This window comes from Phytophthora cinnamomi (genome assembly GCF_018691715.1).
Source record: "Phytophthora cinnamomi strain GKB4 chromosome Unknown Contig15, whole genome shotgun sequence".
Lineage (NCBI taxonomy): Eukaryota > Oomycota > Peronosporomycetes > Peronosporales > Peronosporaceae > Phytophthora > Phytophthora cinnamomi.
The window spans coordinates 420839-436360 of NW_027150948.1; the positions used below are offsets into that span (position 1 = coordinate 420839).

Here is a 15522-nt window from a genome sequence, read left to right on the forward strand (position 1 = left end):
CACAAGGTCGATGAGCAGTGGAATCACTCCTGATTGAATTTTCAAGCACTTCAAGGGAATATCCGCATAACCTAAGGTAATCTTTGATTTTAATGTGAAAGTACACTACAGTAGAGGTCGGTGGTGATAATGAATAAAAGTGATACTGACTATTATAGCAGAGCGTGATGAATCACGACACCAGCGGGTTAGTTCGTTTGCGATTGCATCTCTTATGTATTAGGTTTCTATTCATGCTCATTTTAGACAGTTTTGAGCCAATCGAGCAAGCCTCGACCATATTATTATGGTGTTAGTATGGCACAGTGTGCTAGTTCAGATTTCTCTCTCGAGTTTGCGCGGCTAAAACATCAATAGATTCTCCACAAAAGCAACAAGAATGAAAATCACCGCAGACAAAAAATGATGTACGTACCGCGAAATGTTTTCTTGTTGCCAATGCTACCATAATGATAATGGAAACGTTGACAACAAGATAACTTTTCTATATGATAGGTCAATAGGTGCAGGCTAAATTCGCTGGTGCTGGTCGATGCATTGCCCAGCCCAAACTCGTTTGCCGACTTGGTGTTGGAGGAGAACGCGCTGCCCAGAGTTTCACGACGCGATCAAGCAAATCCGCAAACTGCGTACCGGTGCCAATACGGATACTTGGTGTCCGAGTATTCGTTGCTTCAAGTGTGGTTTCCACAAGCGCTCGTGTCAACTGAAACGAGCCAGCTCTTCGCACCGAGAACTTCAACTTCATCTCGAGAGTTTGACGCGAAACCAGCCGCCAGCTCCGTATCTGCGTGAAGACCGTCGCAAGCTGGTAATCCCGGAGACAATCACCTACAGTACTTCTCGCTCACGACGTTGAGTTTGAGTCGTAGAAGACCTGTAGCCAAGATCTTTTTGTGCTAGCGGCAATGTAAAGAGCTTCGCCAGTCTCGAAAGTGCGTGGCAGTGCAATTTACTGTTGCCGTGCTTGACGAGGATTGGCAGCAATGGACTTGTGGCAGCAGCGCCAGCCGCGGGGTCACCCCCGAGGGTGGGACCAGCGGTGGCCCGCCGATGTCCACGTGCGCGCACGTCATGCAGACGCGCGGATCTTCGCCCGAGTCAGCTGGTCGACAGCGCCGGACCTGTTCGGCTGGAAGCGTGTGCAGTCGGTGGCGCGTCGAGTCCGCCGCCAAAGATACGTCCACCATCAACGGATTGAAGACCTCGCTCGCGATCGAGCCGAGCAGGCGTACATGCACTTGCATTGCACTGCAAGTTGCAATGTTCCAAGGTCTGGCTCTGCCAACTTGGCAGTGCCAAGGCCGAGGCCACAGCAGCGGTGGGGCCACCGAGCAAGCATGCACACGAACACTACCATCACGCCGTGATTCACAGCGACGCCATGTCAAACGGGCGAGAATAAACACGCGGCGTGGCGCTCGTTAGCCCGGTAGACGCGGCGGCAATGGCGGCGATCATGCTCATGACGTTGTGCCGGCCCTAGCGAACCAGCAGTGCTGTTTGGCGATCTTTGGTTGGCGCAGTGCTACTCGAATAGGGGGCTGCCTAAAACGATGGTTGGGATTCGCCTGCACTTGAGCGTTGGTTGCAGTACATGGGCATTTGTTGGTTCGGCCTTATGCAAGCCTTTGGACGAGACAAGCAAGATGCTGAGTTTGCTAGAGCTGCGACTGGCGGTACGTGCCTCCCGGCCGTCTGATGTTCGCTAGTGTTCCCAGATTTCCGGCAACTCACGGAAGTGACGCGAGATCGGCAGCTCAATCCCCAAAGCGGCCGCGCCGCTAGGTTTCCCTTGAAGCTGCAGGGATGAGCGAGGTACATGTATTGAAAACCTAGGTCTTCAGGCTTGGCACCATCAGCCCTAACGCGCCGTTTACGCTCCTTGTGTCTTACGAGTCGAGCATTCATGCGTCTCGCAGATATGACCATCATAGCGAGCAGCTGTGTGCTCATTCTCCACGACCTGGGATCTGCAAATGGCAGATCCAGTGTTGGCAGTGCCGTGCCGAGCCGCAGTCCTCTTGTACTTGCGAGCCTGGATCCAGGACGACGACGATGCTGCGCACGGGGAGAAGCTGGCTGGCCTGGATTCTTCACTAGTGCACCCCCCAGCTGCGCCGCTGCGCTCTGTGCGCTGCACGACGTACGAAGCCGACCCGCTGCCAGTCTGCTGCTCGTGAGTGGTAACCTCGCCATGGCAGCTCAAGAACTGTCGACCAGCGCTCCTAAGCTTCTACATACGCCTGACAGGTACGGCCTGTTGCACTGATGCTCGCTCGAGTCGGCCGGTCAGCTGGTCGACATCCTGGCGAGGCTGCTGCCACCGGCCATCGGCATTGACACGCACCACGTCGATCCTCCCACTGTGTGTGGTCCACTCCGGTCTCTCTAGCGCCACACAACACAACGGGCTTTCGGCGGCACTGGAAAGTTTCCAGTGGAAACCCCTCGAGTGGAAACGAACGGCTCGCAACGGCAGCACTCCATCGCCTCCAAGCACTCGACCAACCTCATTTACCGTCCAGCACAGGACGGTGGGTGTTAGTTTAACCACCAACGCCTTGCATGTGGCTGGAAAAAAAAATCAGCAAGCGTGGCGACCGCGGTAATATATGTCGTGGTGATTCGGGCGACGACGCCATCACGCGTGAAACCAAACCATCGCCGGAAGCACGCAGCGGCTGCTCCGTCGCCATCACGTGGCGCGCACGCACACACGAGCGAGCGAGCGAGCAATGCTCGACCTGTAGCTGTCGGCGTACTTTACACGCAGCTGTAGCTGCATGTATAATACATGTAGCTGTAGCTGTAGATGCAGTGCCGCTGCTGGAAGCCTTCACATGCGCTGCGGCGGTGGCGCCACCGACTGGACTGCGGCACCACCGACCACTGGCCGGCGCATGGCCTCTGCAACCAGTTGGCGCGAGTCGCCGCAACTGCGGGCGCCGCGGCTCTGCACGCGCGGGCCCATCGCCTGCTGACTCGACGCCGCGCTCTTTGCGCTCTACGCCTGCCTGGCGGGCGCAATCGGCCGCTGACGTCCCCATTCCTGTATTCACCTGACTGCAGCGAGGCCGGTCGTGCGCGAAGGAGGCCAATTGTTCCGCGGCCGCCACCGAGAGACTCCGCTCGCAGACTCAGACACTCAGACGCCCACCCGCTCAGACACTCAGACACCCAGACAGACAGAAGCAGGCCATGCGACGCAGCATGGAGACCGCCGAGCAGAGCGTGGAGGCGAAGCGCGTGCGCTGGGGCACCGTGAGCGTGCTGGAGTTCCGCGTGGGCTACAACGCCAGCGCCGTGCCGGAGAGCGGGGGCCCGCCCGTGGGGCTGGTGGGGCGCCCCACGCGCCACTCGTACTCGATGCTGCCGGCCGCGGACGACGCCGCCGACAGCGACAGCGAGTGCGAGAGCGTGGACTCAGACGCGGACGCCGAGATGCTGCCGCTGCAGGGCTCGGGCCGCAGCCGCGACGAGCTGTGGCTGGAACCGATGGAGCGCGCGCGGCTGCTGGCGGAGGAGCACGGGTTCCCGCTGGAGGACATCGCGCTCATCTGCCGGGACGTGCGGGCCTCGCTGGACGCGCGCGCGTTCTCGCAGCTGGACGACGTGGCGGAGACGACGACGACGACGAAGATGCTGGAGGCCTCAAGCCTCACCTCGTGCGGCGGCTTGTTTGCGAGCAGCGCGAGGGAGAAGGTGCTGCTGTACTAGCTAGTCCCGAGGACGTCGGGCTGCCTAGTACAGCAAGCAAGCAGCTCGAGGTCGCCGCGTAAAATTATGGAGGGCGCCCGGGCGTCGCTCCCCCGCCAGTATTTATTGCTCCGTTCACCTGTAGCTATAAGGAGTCTTTATGGAAAACAAATAGACCGCCGTGTTCACTACTACTGCTGTGCATCAGACAGTTTTGCCGGCGTTCGTTTCGTGGTGAGTAGTGGATTGTAGTGCTGGTCATCAAGGCGAGTGGGGCCAGATGCGGGTGGTCGGTCATCCATCTATCGCACCCAAACACGGGATTTATCTGGCGGTGGCCACAGATTCGTGGTGTTGCTAGCACACTAGTGACGCGGCGAGTTCGATCGCGCCGACCCCCTTGCTGGCCCAACCGATGGCCACAGGCCCCAGCCAGCGAGAGAGTGCACGACGGTCCGAGTGAATCTCCTTAGCCCCGGTGGTGCCAACCCGTACGAGTCGACCGTATTCGGTTCGGTGATGCGTGCGTTGGCATTGTGCTTTCGACGTGCATGGCGATCGGCCGACCAGCTCTCGCGACTTACATGTATAATACGGAGCGCACTGAAGCTCGCTCACTCGCTCGATCTTATCATCGCGCGCTGCAAAATCTGGTCCTGCCAAGATGAACGGCGCAACTCGCAACTTGCGCCAGGGTGTTCACGACAACAGTATCCGCGAATCGTAGTGGTCGACCTGTAGCTCTGTACACGGGCCATACCACTGTAATTCGTTTAACATTTAGGTTCTATATTTTGTTCGGCATGCAATTTCGACGTATACGATCTACATGCAACCGCGTCTCCTGAATTTACCACCAATTCCTCTGCGTTAAAAGTCGTGGTAGGTTTTACCGACTGATCAACTACGGATACGCCTTTGTGGTTTCATCAAGCTGACGCCTACAGCACGTGCTGTATCGCGCCACAGCTTCCCCACCTTCTTCAAAAGGCATTCGGTACTACCGAAGTTCAGTGCATTTGCGAACACGTTCGCACGTGCGCAGTTCAACGACTGCACGCACCGAAACCCAGCTTCACCGCGAGAGTTTGATGGGAGACCAGCCGTCGACTCCGGATATGTACCTGAAACTTGAGCATGTAATCGCTCACGTATTACTGAACATGTACATGCTACCGCAATTGATTTTACACAAAAGTTGTTAATTTCATCACTTCCAAGCCCGTTTAAATACATGTACACGTAGCGCTGGCGACAATGTAAAGCGCTTCGCCAGTCTTGGAAGTGCGTGGCACTGCAACTTGCAGTTGCCCTGCTTGGCGAGGATCGACGCCAACTTGTGGCAGCAGCGCCAGCCGCGGGGTGGGACCAGCGGTGGCCCGCCGATGTCCACGCGCACTCACGTCATGCAGACGCGCAGATCTTCGCCCGAGTCAGCTGGCGACAGCGCCGGACCTGCTCGGCTAAAAGCGTGTGCAGTCGGTGGTGCGTCGAGTCCGCCTCCGAAGATACGTCCACCTTCAACTGATTGAAGACCTCGCTCTGGATCGAGCCAAGCCGATGTACATGCACTTGCACTTGCAGTGCGCCAAGGTCTGGCTCTGCCAAGGCCACGGCAGCGGTGGGGCCACCGAGCAAGCATGCACACCAACATCGCCATGTCAAACGGGCGAGAATAAACACGCGGCGTGGCGCTCGTTAGCCCGGCAGACGCGGCGGCAATGGCGACGCTCATGCTCATGACGTTGTGCCGGCCCCAGCGAACCAGCAGTGCTGCCTGGCGATCTTTTGTTGGCGCAGTTCTGCTCGGATAGGAGGTTGCCTTAAACGATGGCTGGGTAACCCGCTAACGCTCAAGTGCAGGCGAAACCCAGCCTGCACTTGAGCGTTGGCTTCAGTACACGGGGATTTGCTGGTTCGGCCTTATGCAAACCTTTGAACGAGTCAAGTACAGTAAGATGCTGAGGTTGCCGGAGCTGCGACTGGCGGCACGTGCTTCCCGCGGGAGTCCCAGTAAATGTACTGTAGTGCGTGCAGGAAGCACGCGTTCCAGGTTGCAACATGTGCTGCAACTTGCAGCATGTAGAACTTCCAAGTTGGAACACTCACGCCAGGCTCCAAGTTCCTTGTCTTCAGGCGATGAGCGAGCGATGCCGATCTCAGTGCTGTTAGATTTAAAGTCCATGACAGATAACCTCCGCACCACTCATCTGAAGGTATCCATACACCATGCTGCGAGGTTTACCATCAAAATCACTGCGCGGATACTGTTGTCGTGAACACCCTGGCGCAAGTTGCGAGTTGCGCCGTTCACCTCGGCAGGACCAGATTTTGCAGCGCGCGATGATAAGATCGAGCGAGTGAGCGAGCTTCAGTGCGCTCCGTATTATACATGTAAGTCGCGAGAGCTGGTCGGCCGATCGCCATGCACGTCGAAAGCACAATGCCAACGCACGCATCACCGAACCGAATACGGTCGACTCGTACGGGTTGGCACCACCGGGGCTAAGGAGATTCACTCGGACCGTCGTGCACTCTCTCGCTGGCTGGGGCCTGTGGCCATCGGTTGGGCCAGCAAGGGGGTCGGCGCGATCGAACTCGCCGCGTCACTAGTGTGCTAGCAACACCACGAATCTGTGGCCACCGCCAGATAAATCCCGTGTTTGGGTGCGATAGATGGATGACCGACCACCCGCATCTGGCCCCACTCGCCTTGATGACCAGCACTACAATCCACTACTCACCACGAAACGAACGCCGGCAAAACTGTCTGATGCACAGCAGTAGTAGTGAACACGGCGGTCTATTTGTTTTCCATAAAGACTCCTTATAGCTACAGGTGAACGGAGCAATAAATACTGGCGGGGGAGCGACGCCCGGGCGCCCTCCATAATTTTACGCGGCGACCTCGAGCTGCTTGCTTGCTGTACTAGGCAGCCCGACGTCCTCGGGACTAGCTAGTACAGCAGCACCTTCTCCCTCGCGCCGCTCGCAAACAAGCCGCCGCACGAGGTGAGGCTCGAGGCCTCCAGCATCTTCGTCGTCGTCGTCGTCGTCTCCGCCACGTCGTCCAGCTGCGAGAACGCGCGTGCGTCCAGCGAGGCCCGCACGTCCCGGCAGATGAGCGCGATGTCCTCCAGCGGGAACCCGTGCTCCTCCGCCAGCAGCCGCGCGCGCTCCATCGGTTCCAGCCACAGCTCGTCGCGGCTGCGGCCCGAGCCCTGCAGCGGCAGCATCTCGGCGTCCGCGTCTGAGTCCACGCTCTCGCACTCGCTGTCGCTGTCGGCGGCGTCGTCCGCGGCCGGCAGCATCGAGTACGAGTGGCGCGTGGGGCGCCCACCAGCCCACGGGCGGGCCCCCGCTCTCCGGCACGGCGCTGGCGTTGTAGCCCACGCGGAACTCCAGCACGCTCACGGTGCCCCAGCGCACGCGCTTCGCCTCCACGCTCTGCTCGGCGGTCTCCATGCTGCGTCGCATGGCCTGCTTCTGTCTGTCTGGGTGTCTGAGTGTCTGAGCGGGTGGGCGTCTGAGTGTCTGAGTCTGCGAGCGGAGTCTCTCGGTGGCGGCCGCGGAACAATTGGCCTCCTTCGCGCACGACCGGCCTCGCTGCAGTCAGGTGAATACAGGAATGGGGACGTCAGCGGCCGATTGCGCCCGCCAGGCAGGCGTAGAGCGCAAAGAGCGCGGCGTCGAGTCAGCAGGCGATGGGCCCGCGCGTGCAGAGCCGCGGCGCCCGCAGTTGCGGCGACTCGCGCCAACTGGTTGCAGAGGCCATGCGCCGGCCAGTGGTCGGTGGTGCCGCAGTCCAGTCGGTGGCGCCACCGCCGCAGCGCATGTGAAGGCTTCCAGCAGCGGCACTGCATCTACAGCTACAGCTACATGTATTATACATGCAGCTACAGCTGCGTGTAAAGTACGCCGACAGCTACAGGTCGAGCATTGCTCGCTCGCTCGCTCGTGTGTGCGTGCGCGCCACGTGATGGCGACGGAGCAGCCGCTGCGTGCTTCCGGCGATGGTTTGGTTTCACGCGTGATGGCGTCGTCGCCCGAATCACCACGACATATATTACCGCGGTCGCCACGCTTGCTGATTTATTTTTTCAGCCACATGCAAGGCGTTGGTGGTTAAACTAACACCCACCGTCCTGTGCTGGACGGTAAATGAGGTTGGTCGAGTGCTTGGAGGCGATGGAGTGCTGCCGTTGCGAGCCGTTCGTTTCCACTCGAGGGGTTTCCACTGGAAACTTTCCAGTGCCGCCGAAAGCCCGTTGTGTTGTGTGGCGCTAGAGAGACCGGAGTGGACCACACACAGTGGGAGGATCGACGTGGTGCGTGTCAATGCCGATGGCCGGTGGCAGCAGCCTCGCCAGGATGTCGACCAGCTGACCGGCCGACTCGAGCGAGCATCAGAGCAACAGTCAGGCGTATGTAGAAGCTTAGGAGCGCTGGTCGACAGTTCCTGAGCTGCTATGGCGAGGTTGCCACTCACGAGCAGCAGACTGGCAGCGGGTCGGCTTCGTACGTCGTGCAGCGCACAGAGCGCAGCGGCGCAGCTGGGGGGTGCACTAGTGAAGAATCCAGGCCAGCCAGCTTCTCCCCGTGCGCAGCATCGTCGTCGTCCTGGATCCAGGCTCGCAAGTACAAGAGGACTGCGGCTCGGCACGGCACTGCCAACACTGGATCTGCCATTTGCAGATCCCAGGTCGTGGAGAATGAGCACACAGCTGCTCGCTATGATGGTCATATCTGCGAGACGCATGAATGCTCGACTCTAAGACACAAGGAGCGTAAACGGCGCGTTAGGGCTGATGGTGCCAAGCCTGAAGACCTAGGTTTTCAATACCTCGCTCATCCCTGCAGCTTCAAGGGAAACCTAGCGGCGCGGCCGCTTTGGGGATTGAGCTGCCGATCTCGCGTCACTTCCGTGAGTTGCCGGAAATCTGGGAACACTAGCGAACATCAGACGGCCGGGAGGCACGTACCGCCAGTCGCAGCTCTAGCAAACTCAGCATCTTGCTTGTCTCGTCCAAAGGCTTGCATAAGGCCGAACCAACAAATGCCCATGTACTGCAACCAACGCTCAAGTGCAGGCGAATCCCAACCATCGTTTTAGGCAGCCCCCTATTCGAGTAGCACTGCGCCAACCAAAGATCGCCAAACAGCACTGCTGGTTCGCTAGGGCCGGCACAACGTCATGAGCATGATCGCCGCCATTGCCGCCGCGTCTACCGGGCTAACGAGCGCCACGCCGCGTGTTTATTCTCGCCCGTTTGACATGGCGTCGCTGTGAATCACGGCGTGATGGTAGTGTTCGTGTGCATGCTTGCTCGGTGGCCCCACCGCTGCTGTGGCCTCGGCCTTCGCACTGCCAAGTTGGCAGAGCCAGACCTTGGAACACTGCAACTTGCAGTGCAATGCAAGTGCATGTACGCCTGCTCGGCTCGATCGCGAGCGAGGTCTTCAATCCGTTGATGGTGGACGTATCTTTGGCGGCGGACTCGACGCGCCACCGACTGCACACGCTTCCAGCCGAACAGGTCCGGCGCTGTCGACCAGCTGACTCGGGCGAAGATCCGCGCGTCTGCATGACGTGCGCGCACGTGGACATCGGCGGGCCACCGCTGGTCCCACCCCGCGGCTGGCGCTGCTGCCACAAGTCCATTGCTGGCACGCAGTGTCAATCCTCGTCAAGCACGGCAACTGTAAATTGCAGTGCCACGCACTTTCGAGACTGGCGAAGCGCTTTACATTGCCGCCAGCACTAACAGATCTTGGTTACAGGTTGTCTACGACTCGAACTCAACGTCGTGAGCGAGAAGTTCTGTAGGTGATTGATTGTCTTCGGGGTTACCAGCTTGCGACGGTGTTCACGCAGATACGGAGCTGGCGGCTGGTCTCGCGTCAAACTCTCGAGATGAAGTTGGAGTTCTCGGAAGCTCGTTTCACTTGACATGAGCGCTTGTGGCAACCGCACTTCAAGCAACGAATACTCGTACACCCTAGAGCACCATACAGAAAAGCTCTCTTGTTGTCAACGTTTCCACTGTCATTATGGTAGCATTGGCAACATTTCGTGACCATTTCGTCTCATGAAATCATTCGTGGTGTACTTATACGTACACCATTTTGTGTCTGCGGTGTTTTTCATTCCTGTTGCCTTTATTGATTGCATCGATATCGGAGTATGGCTGAGGTTGCAGGTGAAGTACATTCGAAGGATTCACCGAAAGTTGACACAGCAGTTCTCCACGAAAATTGTGGCTGAAGCACTTCGACTGGAAGTCGAATATCGACCTCCGATCGATAATAACGTGGTGTTTCAGACGTTGCTAAGCGCTACCACTACGTAAACCGAGTTGTCTCAGAACTTGAGGTTGTCTCGGTGCCATGTCTCGGAAAAGCAGTGACTGCGAGCTCCAAGCGCAACTTGTGAATCGCCATGATGTTCTTTTCAGTGTGGGGGCCACGGAACAAGCAATCTAGGAGATGATGTCAAAGCGCGATATTGCGGGGAGAAAAGTGTTGTACGAGGAGGTACGTTCGTGACATCATTTACATGTTCTACATACTGCGATCTATGTGTTGTCGTATCAGTCAATATGTGTTGTCGTGTCAGCCGTTTGTAGTTGATAAATGCACCATGCTGAAGAATATGCGCTCGTCTATACAAAACGACACGGAGAAAGTTTCATCCTTACACACAATACCTCTCGGAAGTTTTCTTTTGCGGGACGGATGGCCTTTGACAGAAGCTCGCAGCAGTCGTGGACATTGTCGTATAATAACAATATATGGCGTGTTGTGAGCCGTGGCGAGGAGAAGGCAGGCATGCCGACCATTGAGGCCTATGTACTGGCGACGTTTCTTTCTCAAAAGCTGTTAGCTGCCTCGATTTGATGGCCCTAACAAAATGGCAGCTCACACTCGAGGCGTTCAGCGAGGGTGTTGAAGGTGTACGTCTAACTAACCACAACAGAAGTGCGCCATTTTAAAATGCAATAGCAACAATGCACTCCGATCGCCAGTGGCGCATTCAGAGCCACCTAGCAGTGATATTTTGTTGAACTCATTTCCACTGCATCGCGGACTCGCTAGTCACATTCTCTGCGGCTGATGTGCTTGACAGAACAGTGCCAACTTCCTTCGATTCCTTGGCTCCGCTTTTGTTTGCTGCTGCAACACAGGTATTACTTGGATGAATTCTGATTAATGGAAGCATTAATAAATGTGGACGCACCAAACGATCTCAACGCGTTGACTGCGCCGAATAGTTTACCCGGGGCGCCACGCTTAGCAACCGCTTTGCTGGCAGTTCTCGTTGCTATTGCGTCCGACAGTGTCTGCTGTCCATCGTCGTTGATTACGGCTGCACGAAGCTTGTATCGGTGGTCGGGAAGCAACTTTTCCAAAGTCGTCGTGCTAACCATGCAACAATTTGTGCTAGGTAAGAAGGAGCAAATTATAATTGTGAACTTCGCACGGGCCTCAGTTACGCACGTGATAGAGCGGTCATCGGTCTTGAATGCTGGCTCCCATTTACATGTCCCGTCAGGTTCGGGGGACGACAGATAAATTACACAGGTTACACCAGGTTGGCGATCACTATCCGCTAAAGCCCACATCAAAGTTAAGTCCGTTGGTCTGGTTTCAGTGACGCAGAGCACTGGTGCTGAAGGTTTTGCTGCAGCGAAGTAAATCGCGCCGGTTAGAGGGAGACACCGAAACTCGGTGACACCGAATGACAGTAACCCAAGGTGAACTTACCTTTTCTCGTCTTTGCAGGATCGGAGTCCGTGCTAAATTCACTCATACCATGCAGGTTGATGGCACAAATTGCGGCAACATACTCGGTATCAGCACTAAGACCACTGATTGACGTCTCCGTAGGGAATGCAACTGCCAGCATGATTTTCATCGGACTCGAAGATGAGGTAAGCTTAATTTTGTACCCAGACACAGGAACCACCTCATCCAAATTGGGCCGAGGTGGAGACCTGTATATGCATGCATTGATGACTCAGTACTTCGCATTGAGAACAGGAAACAGAGATCCTACCACAAAATCTTCAGTTCCGTGTCTGATACGGTCTCGAGAGTTGGTGCAGCAGGAATCGATGGGGCTGAAAAACACACGAGTTGTTGGTAAGTTAGCCAAGCTCGACGCACACGTGATAAACTACCAAGAGTGTCGTAGCACGTACGTTTTCCCGACAAATTCCTAAACAACTCTGTTATAGCTGGTGTTGTGCATACATCCACTGGCGTTAGCCCGTGCTGTGCAAACAGAAATAAGTAATCCGTCATTCTCCTAATTAACCAGATCATTCACAGCGAACCGTTGTACCTTGCTCTCTGCAACCCGAAGCTCAGCATCGCTCTATCCAGTATCAGCACGACGACAGTGACGAGGCACATCAACAAGCATCACGCACCTGCAGCAGTAGTTTGACAACCTCCACGCGTCCTTGCTGAGCAGCGAAAAACATGGGTGTGCACCCAGAACCATTTACACTGTTTATGCTTGCTCCACGCTTTATCTACAACAACAAAAGGTGGTCAAATTGCTGTCTATCGCAATACCCGAGAGAGGCTGGCAACTTACGAGGACATCGCAAATCGATGCATGTCCTTGGTAGGCCGCATAGTGTAACGGGGTATTCAGATTCTGTCATAGATCAAGAGGATAGGGTGCATTACACGAAAGCACAACATCATTAGCTCGAACATTGCCCTAATGTTCGTTCAAGTGTACTTACGCCGTATTCGGACGAGTCCTTTTGATTAATTAGCTCCGAGCCACTGTCCACGAGTCTTGCAACAACGTCTTCAAAGCCACCCCAGCACGCCGTATGGAGGTCGACTTTAAAGCGCTGCCGACCGAGCTCTTTGAGCCGTGCCAAAGTTTTCTCAACTTCTCCGGAAGCTTCGTCGCCTCTAGCTTGTCCGACCCACCACTCCGTAAACTCGTCTTGGTCAATCACGCCGTTGTCGTCACGGTCCAAAATGCGCAGCGCCTTGCGAAAGTCCCGCTCCGTGAGAACGCCGCCTAAGTCTGCCACTAGGTGCCGCAGCTCTGCAGCGTCAATCCACCCGCTGCTGTCTTCGTCATAGCAGGCGAACGCTGCTCGAACCGTCTCCGCCAGCTCCTTATCGTCGGCCATCGTTGCTGCTGGCCCCTGCCCGCTCTGGGAGCCTCGCCCGTTACACCAATCCCCACGACCACTCGAGTCGAGACACTACCAACTCGGTCTCATAACACTTCGATCCATTTCTAACAACCACCATACCAGCTCCACTACCAGTCCACTGTCCGTCAGTCTGTGCGCTGCACGTCCTGACTCCAGAGGTACCTAATGATCTCTCTCTGCTGCCCTCCGTCCGACTGCAGGAAGTCGCTCTGCGCCGTCTCGTCCTTCATCAGGTACGTCAGCGCGCTGCCGAACCTGAGCAGGTACGGCTCGATCTGCTGCCGCCACATGTCTGGATCCCACGGCACCTTGGTCACCTTGGTCTGGGCCGTGTCTGCCTTGAGATGCTCCACCAGCTCCCCCTCCCGCGCGTCCAGGATGAACAGGTACGTCTGCAGCTGGGCCACGTCGTACTTGGGCAGCGGCGTGAGGAACCTCCGCAGCCGGTTCTTGACCTCGATGACCCTCCCGTCGGCGCGGCCGTCGATCTTGCCGCCCACCAGCAGCCGGTGGCCGCCCACGGACGCGACCTCCCTCTTGGAGAACACGAGGTTGCGCTCCTGCACCTGCACGCGCCTCTGCGCCTCGTACTGCTCGATGCCCGCGCTCTCCTGCCTCACGCCGAAGCTCTTGTGCATGGCGGAGGTCACGAACTGCACCACCTCGGCCTTGAGTGCGGCGGGGGCGGCGGCCGGCAATGTCTGCGCCACTTTGGCCTGCGCGCGGGCCACCTGCTGCACCGTCTCGGCCTGCGCCGCCTCCTGCAGCAGCTCGCGCACGGCCGGGGCCGCCCCCAGGTCCTCCACCACGGCCTGCAGCTTCTCCTCGGGCGTGGGCAGCGCCAGCGACAGCCGCGCCTGCAGCTGCGCCACCTGCTGCGGGGCCGAGCGCCGCCACGCAGCCAGGAACACGTCCTCGATCTGGCGATACGGGTTCAGCGCGCTGATCACGGGCACCTCGCTCGCGAAGAGCATGATGCTCTTCGGTCGCGCCATTGTCGCGGGCACGGAAATGGTAATGTGGTGTGGCGCACGTCTTGAAGTCTCCCAGTAAAGTTACTGCATGTAAACTTAAACGCACTTGTTGGCAGAACCGATAGATTTGGAGAGAGCTGTATTCGGGATATTTATCGCTAGACACTACAACGAAGGCAACTAGACACCACAACGAAGAACCCGAATCCGATTGGCCAAAATTAATGTCTGTTTATAGGTGCACGTTGGGGGTCAGCAAGGCGTTAAATAGAACTTCTCAAAGGCAAACCTGTGAACTACGAGCCACTGCCTTCACGAAGCAGCAACCGGGTGACCATTGCGACGGCTTGGCGGGAGACGTTTTAGCGAGAGACTCGTAAGACATCCAGGAGCCAAACGCTCGCAGTCAAGCTGTCACACAAACCGATGCGAAGACCCGAAGCTTGAGGGCGCAGTGGCGGGCGCCCACCGAACACTTGAGAGGAAGATTGGAAGTTGAAAAGTGATTGATTGAATCGTTAGTTTGGCGTCGGCTCATTGCCGCCGCACAACCAGTAGTTCTTGGCGACCTGGACATGCAAACAAGTATCCAGGTCCCATCCTAAAGTCTATCAAGCTCAGAGCCTAACTCTATCCTTATCTACCAATGAGAATCTACTAATCCAAAACGTAGCTTGATCCAGATATGCGACCCGCGTCCCATAATCAAAAGTTCGGCTCGAGTACTTGATTCTTGCAAATCTCAAGGATTTTTAGCCAATGAGGTCGCATGAACTCCATGTTTATGCGTCCCATAATCACTATTATTCTTGATATTGACCAGTAGGATAGCATGTAACGAATATAAACCATGCAATGTTTCATTACGCTGTACAGCGTAAACAGAAAGGTATGCATTAGCAATTGACGTGGGAGTCCTCTGCCATCTCATTAGCAGACGGACGTCCACGTCACACAAGCCGCACTGAGACGTGCAGAGGGGCCGAACGTGACGGAGGGTGCAGTACTGGGCTGGCGAAGTGTGGTGGAGCGGGAATTAAATTATTCCGCGATCTCAACCCATCGATCAAGGGCAAGGGATGTAATACCTCGGAAGAGTGTCAAGGTCACAAGGGAGGTGCCACGGAAGCCGGAAACCAATACCTGGCATATTCGATCAGAATCGACGATATCGATCTCGAAGGGGATGACGCTGATCTTAAAGATAGACACTGAATCTCAGTCCCACTGATGACGCAAACACCGTAGAGAGAGTCAGCGAGGGCCAAGGAGCCAGTAATAACGCGCCAAGATTAGTGGTGTACAAAGACAGTACTAGGACATGGTAACACATTAAACAGAGTTGATTTTTCCTTCTTCATCACAAGTGGTCTTCGCCTTCGCGCTACCGGGCACGGGATATACTTTGGCCCACCCGACGTTCCGCCAAGTCCGCGACGCCACCAAGATCGAATCACCCCGGACGCCAGGATTGCTTGGCCCAGCGTCCGTCAACCCTCGTTTTCAACCCACCGCTAGAGGAAGCGGCAAGCAAGGAAAGGCAAGACAAGGTCACACACCGACCACAAGGCAACCCCAGGCCAAGATCAACATCGGCCTACGAGTCTCGATCCAGGTAACCCAAGATCAACGACTCGAACCCATACTGGCGCAGCGCGTAG

At 56.6% G+C, this 15522-nt stretch overlaps 5 protein-coding genes across 6 annotated transcripts; 1 reads left to right on the forward strand and 4 right to left on the reverse strand.

Annotated features, from left to right (window-relative positions):
• Positions 1–3201: 3201 nt before the first annotated feature.
• IUM83_09539 (uncharacterized protein) lies at positions 3202–3720 on the forward strand (the record flags this gene model as incomplete). The annotated part of the gene is made up of 1 exon (XM_067933985.1): positions 3202–3720. One exon carries the CDS (start codon positions 3202–3204, stop codon positions 3718–3720), a length of 519 nt encoding a protein of 172 aa, XP_067796945.1.
• Positions 3721–6656: 2936 nt separating this feature from the next.
• Positions 6657–7176, reverse strand: IUM83_09540 (uncharacterized protein; the record flags this gene model as incomplete). The annotated part of the gene is made up of 2 exons (XM_067933986.1): positions 6657–6978; positions 7040–7176. 2 exons carry the CDS (start codon positions 7174–7176, stop codon positions 6657–6659), a joined length of 459 nt encoding a protein of 152 aa, XP_067796833.1.
• Positions 7177–8184: 1008 nt separating this feature from the next.
• Positions 8185–8551, reverse strand: IUM83_09541 (uncharacterized protein; the record flags this gene model as incomplete). Its single annotated transcript, XM_067933987.1, has 3 exons — positions 8185–8381; positions 8455–8470; positions 8543–8551. The coding sequence occupies 3 exons, from the start codon at positions 8549–8551 to the stop codon at positions 8185–8187; spliced, it is 222 nt and encodes a 73-aa protein (XP_067796834.1).
• A 2214-nt stretch (positions 8552–10765) lies between these two features.
• On the reverse strand, positions 10766–12860 carry IUM83_09542 (fact complex subunit; the record flags this gene model as incomplete). Of its 2 annotated transcripts, none has more annotated exons than XM_067933989.1 (10): positions 10766–10869; positions 10937–11118; positions 11197–11380; positions 11464–11693; positions 11756–11819; positions 11901–11973; positions 12044–12076; positions 12132–12236; positions 12302–12364; positions 12456–12860. In XM_067933989.1, 10 exons carry the CDS (start codon positions 12858–12860, stop codon positions 10766–10768), a joined length of 1443 nt encoding a protein of 480 aa, XP_067796836.1. The 2 variants fall into 2 exon arrangements, with proteins under 2 accessions (XP_067796836.1, XP_067796835.1); XM_067933988.1 differs by having other exon boundaries at positions 10766–10872.
• A 152-nt stretch (positions 12861–13012) lies between these two features.
• Positions 13013–13882, reverse strand: IUM83_09543 (RRP15 protein; the record flags this gene model as incomplete). The annotated part of the gene is made up of 1 exon (XM_067933990.1): positions 13013–13882. One exon carries the CDS (start codon positions 13880–13882, stop codon positions 13013–13015), a length of 870 nt encoding a protein of 289 aa, XP_067796837.1.
• Positions 13883–15522: the final 1640 nt, after the last annotated feature.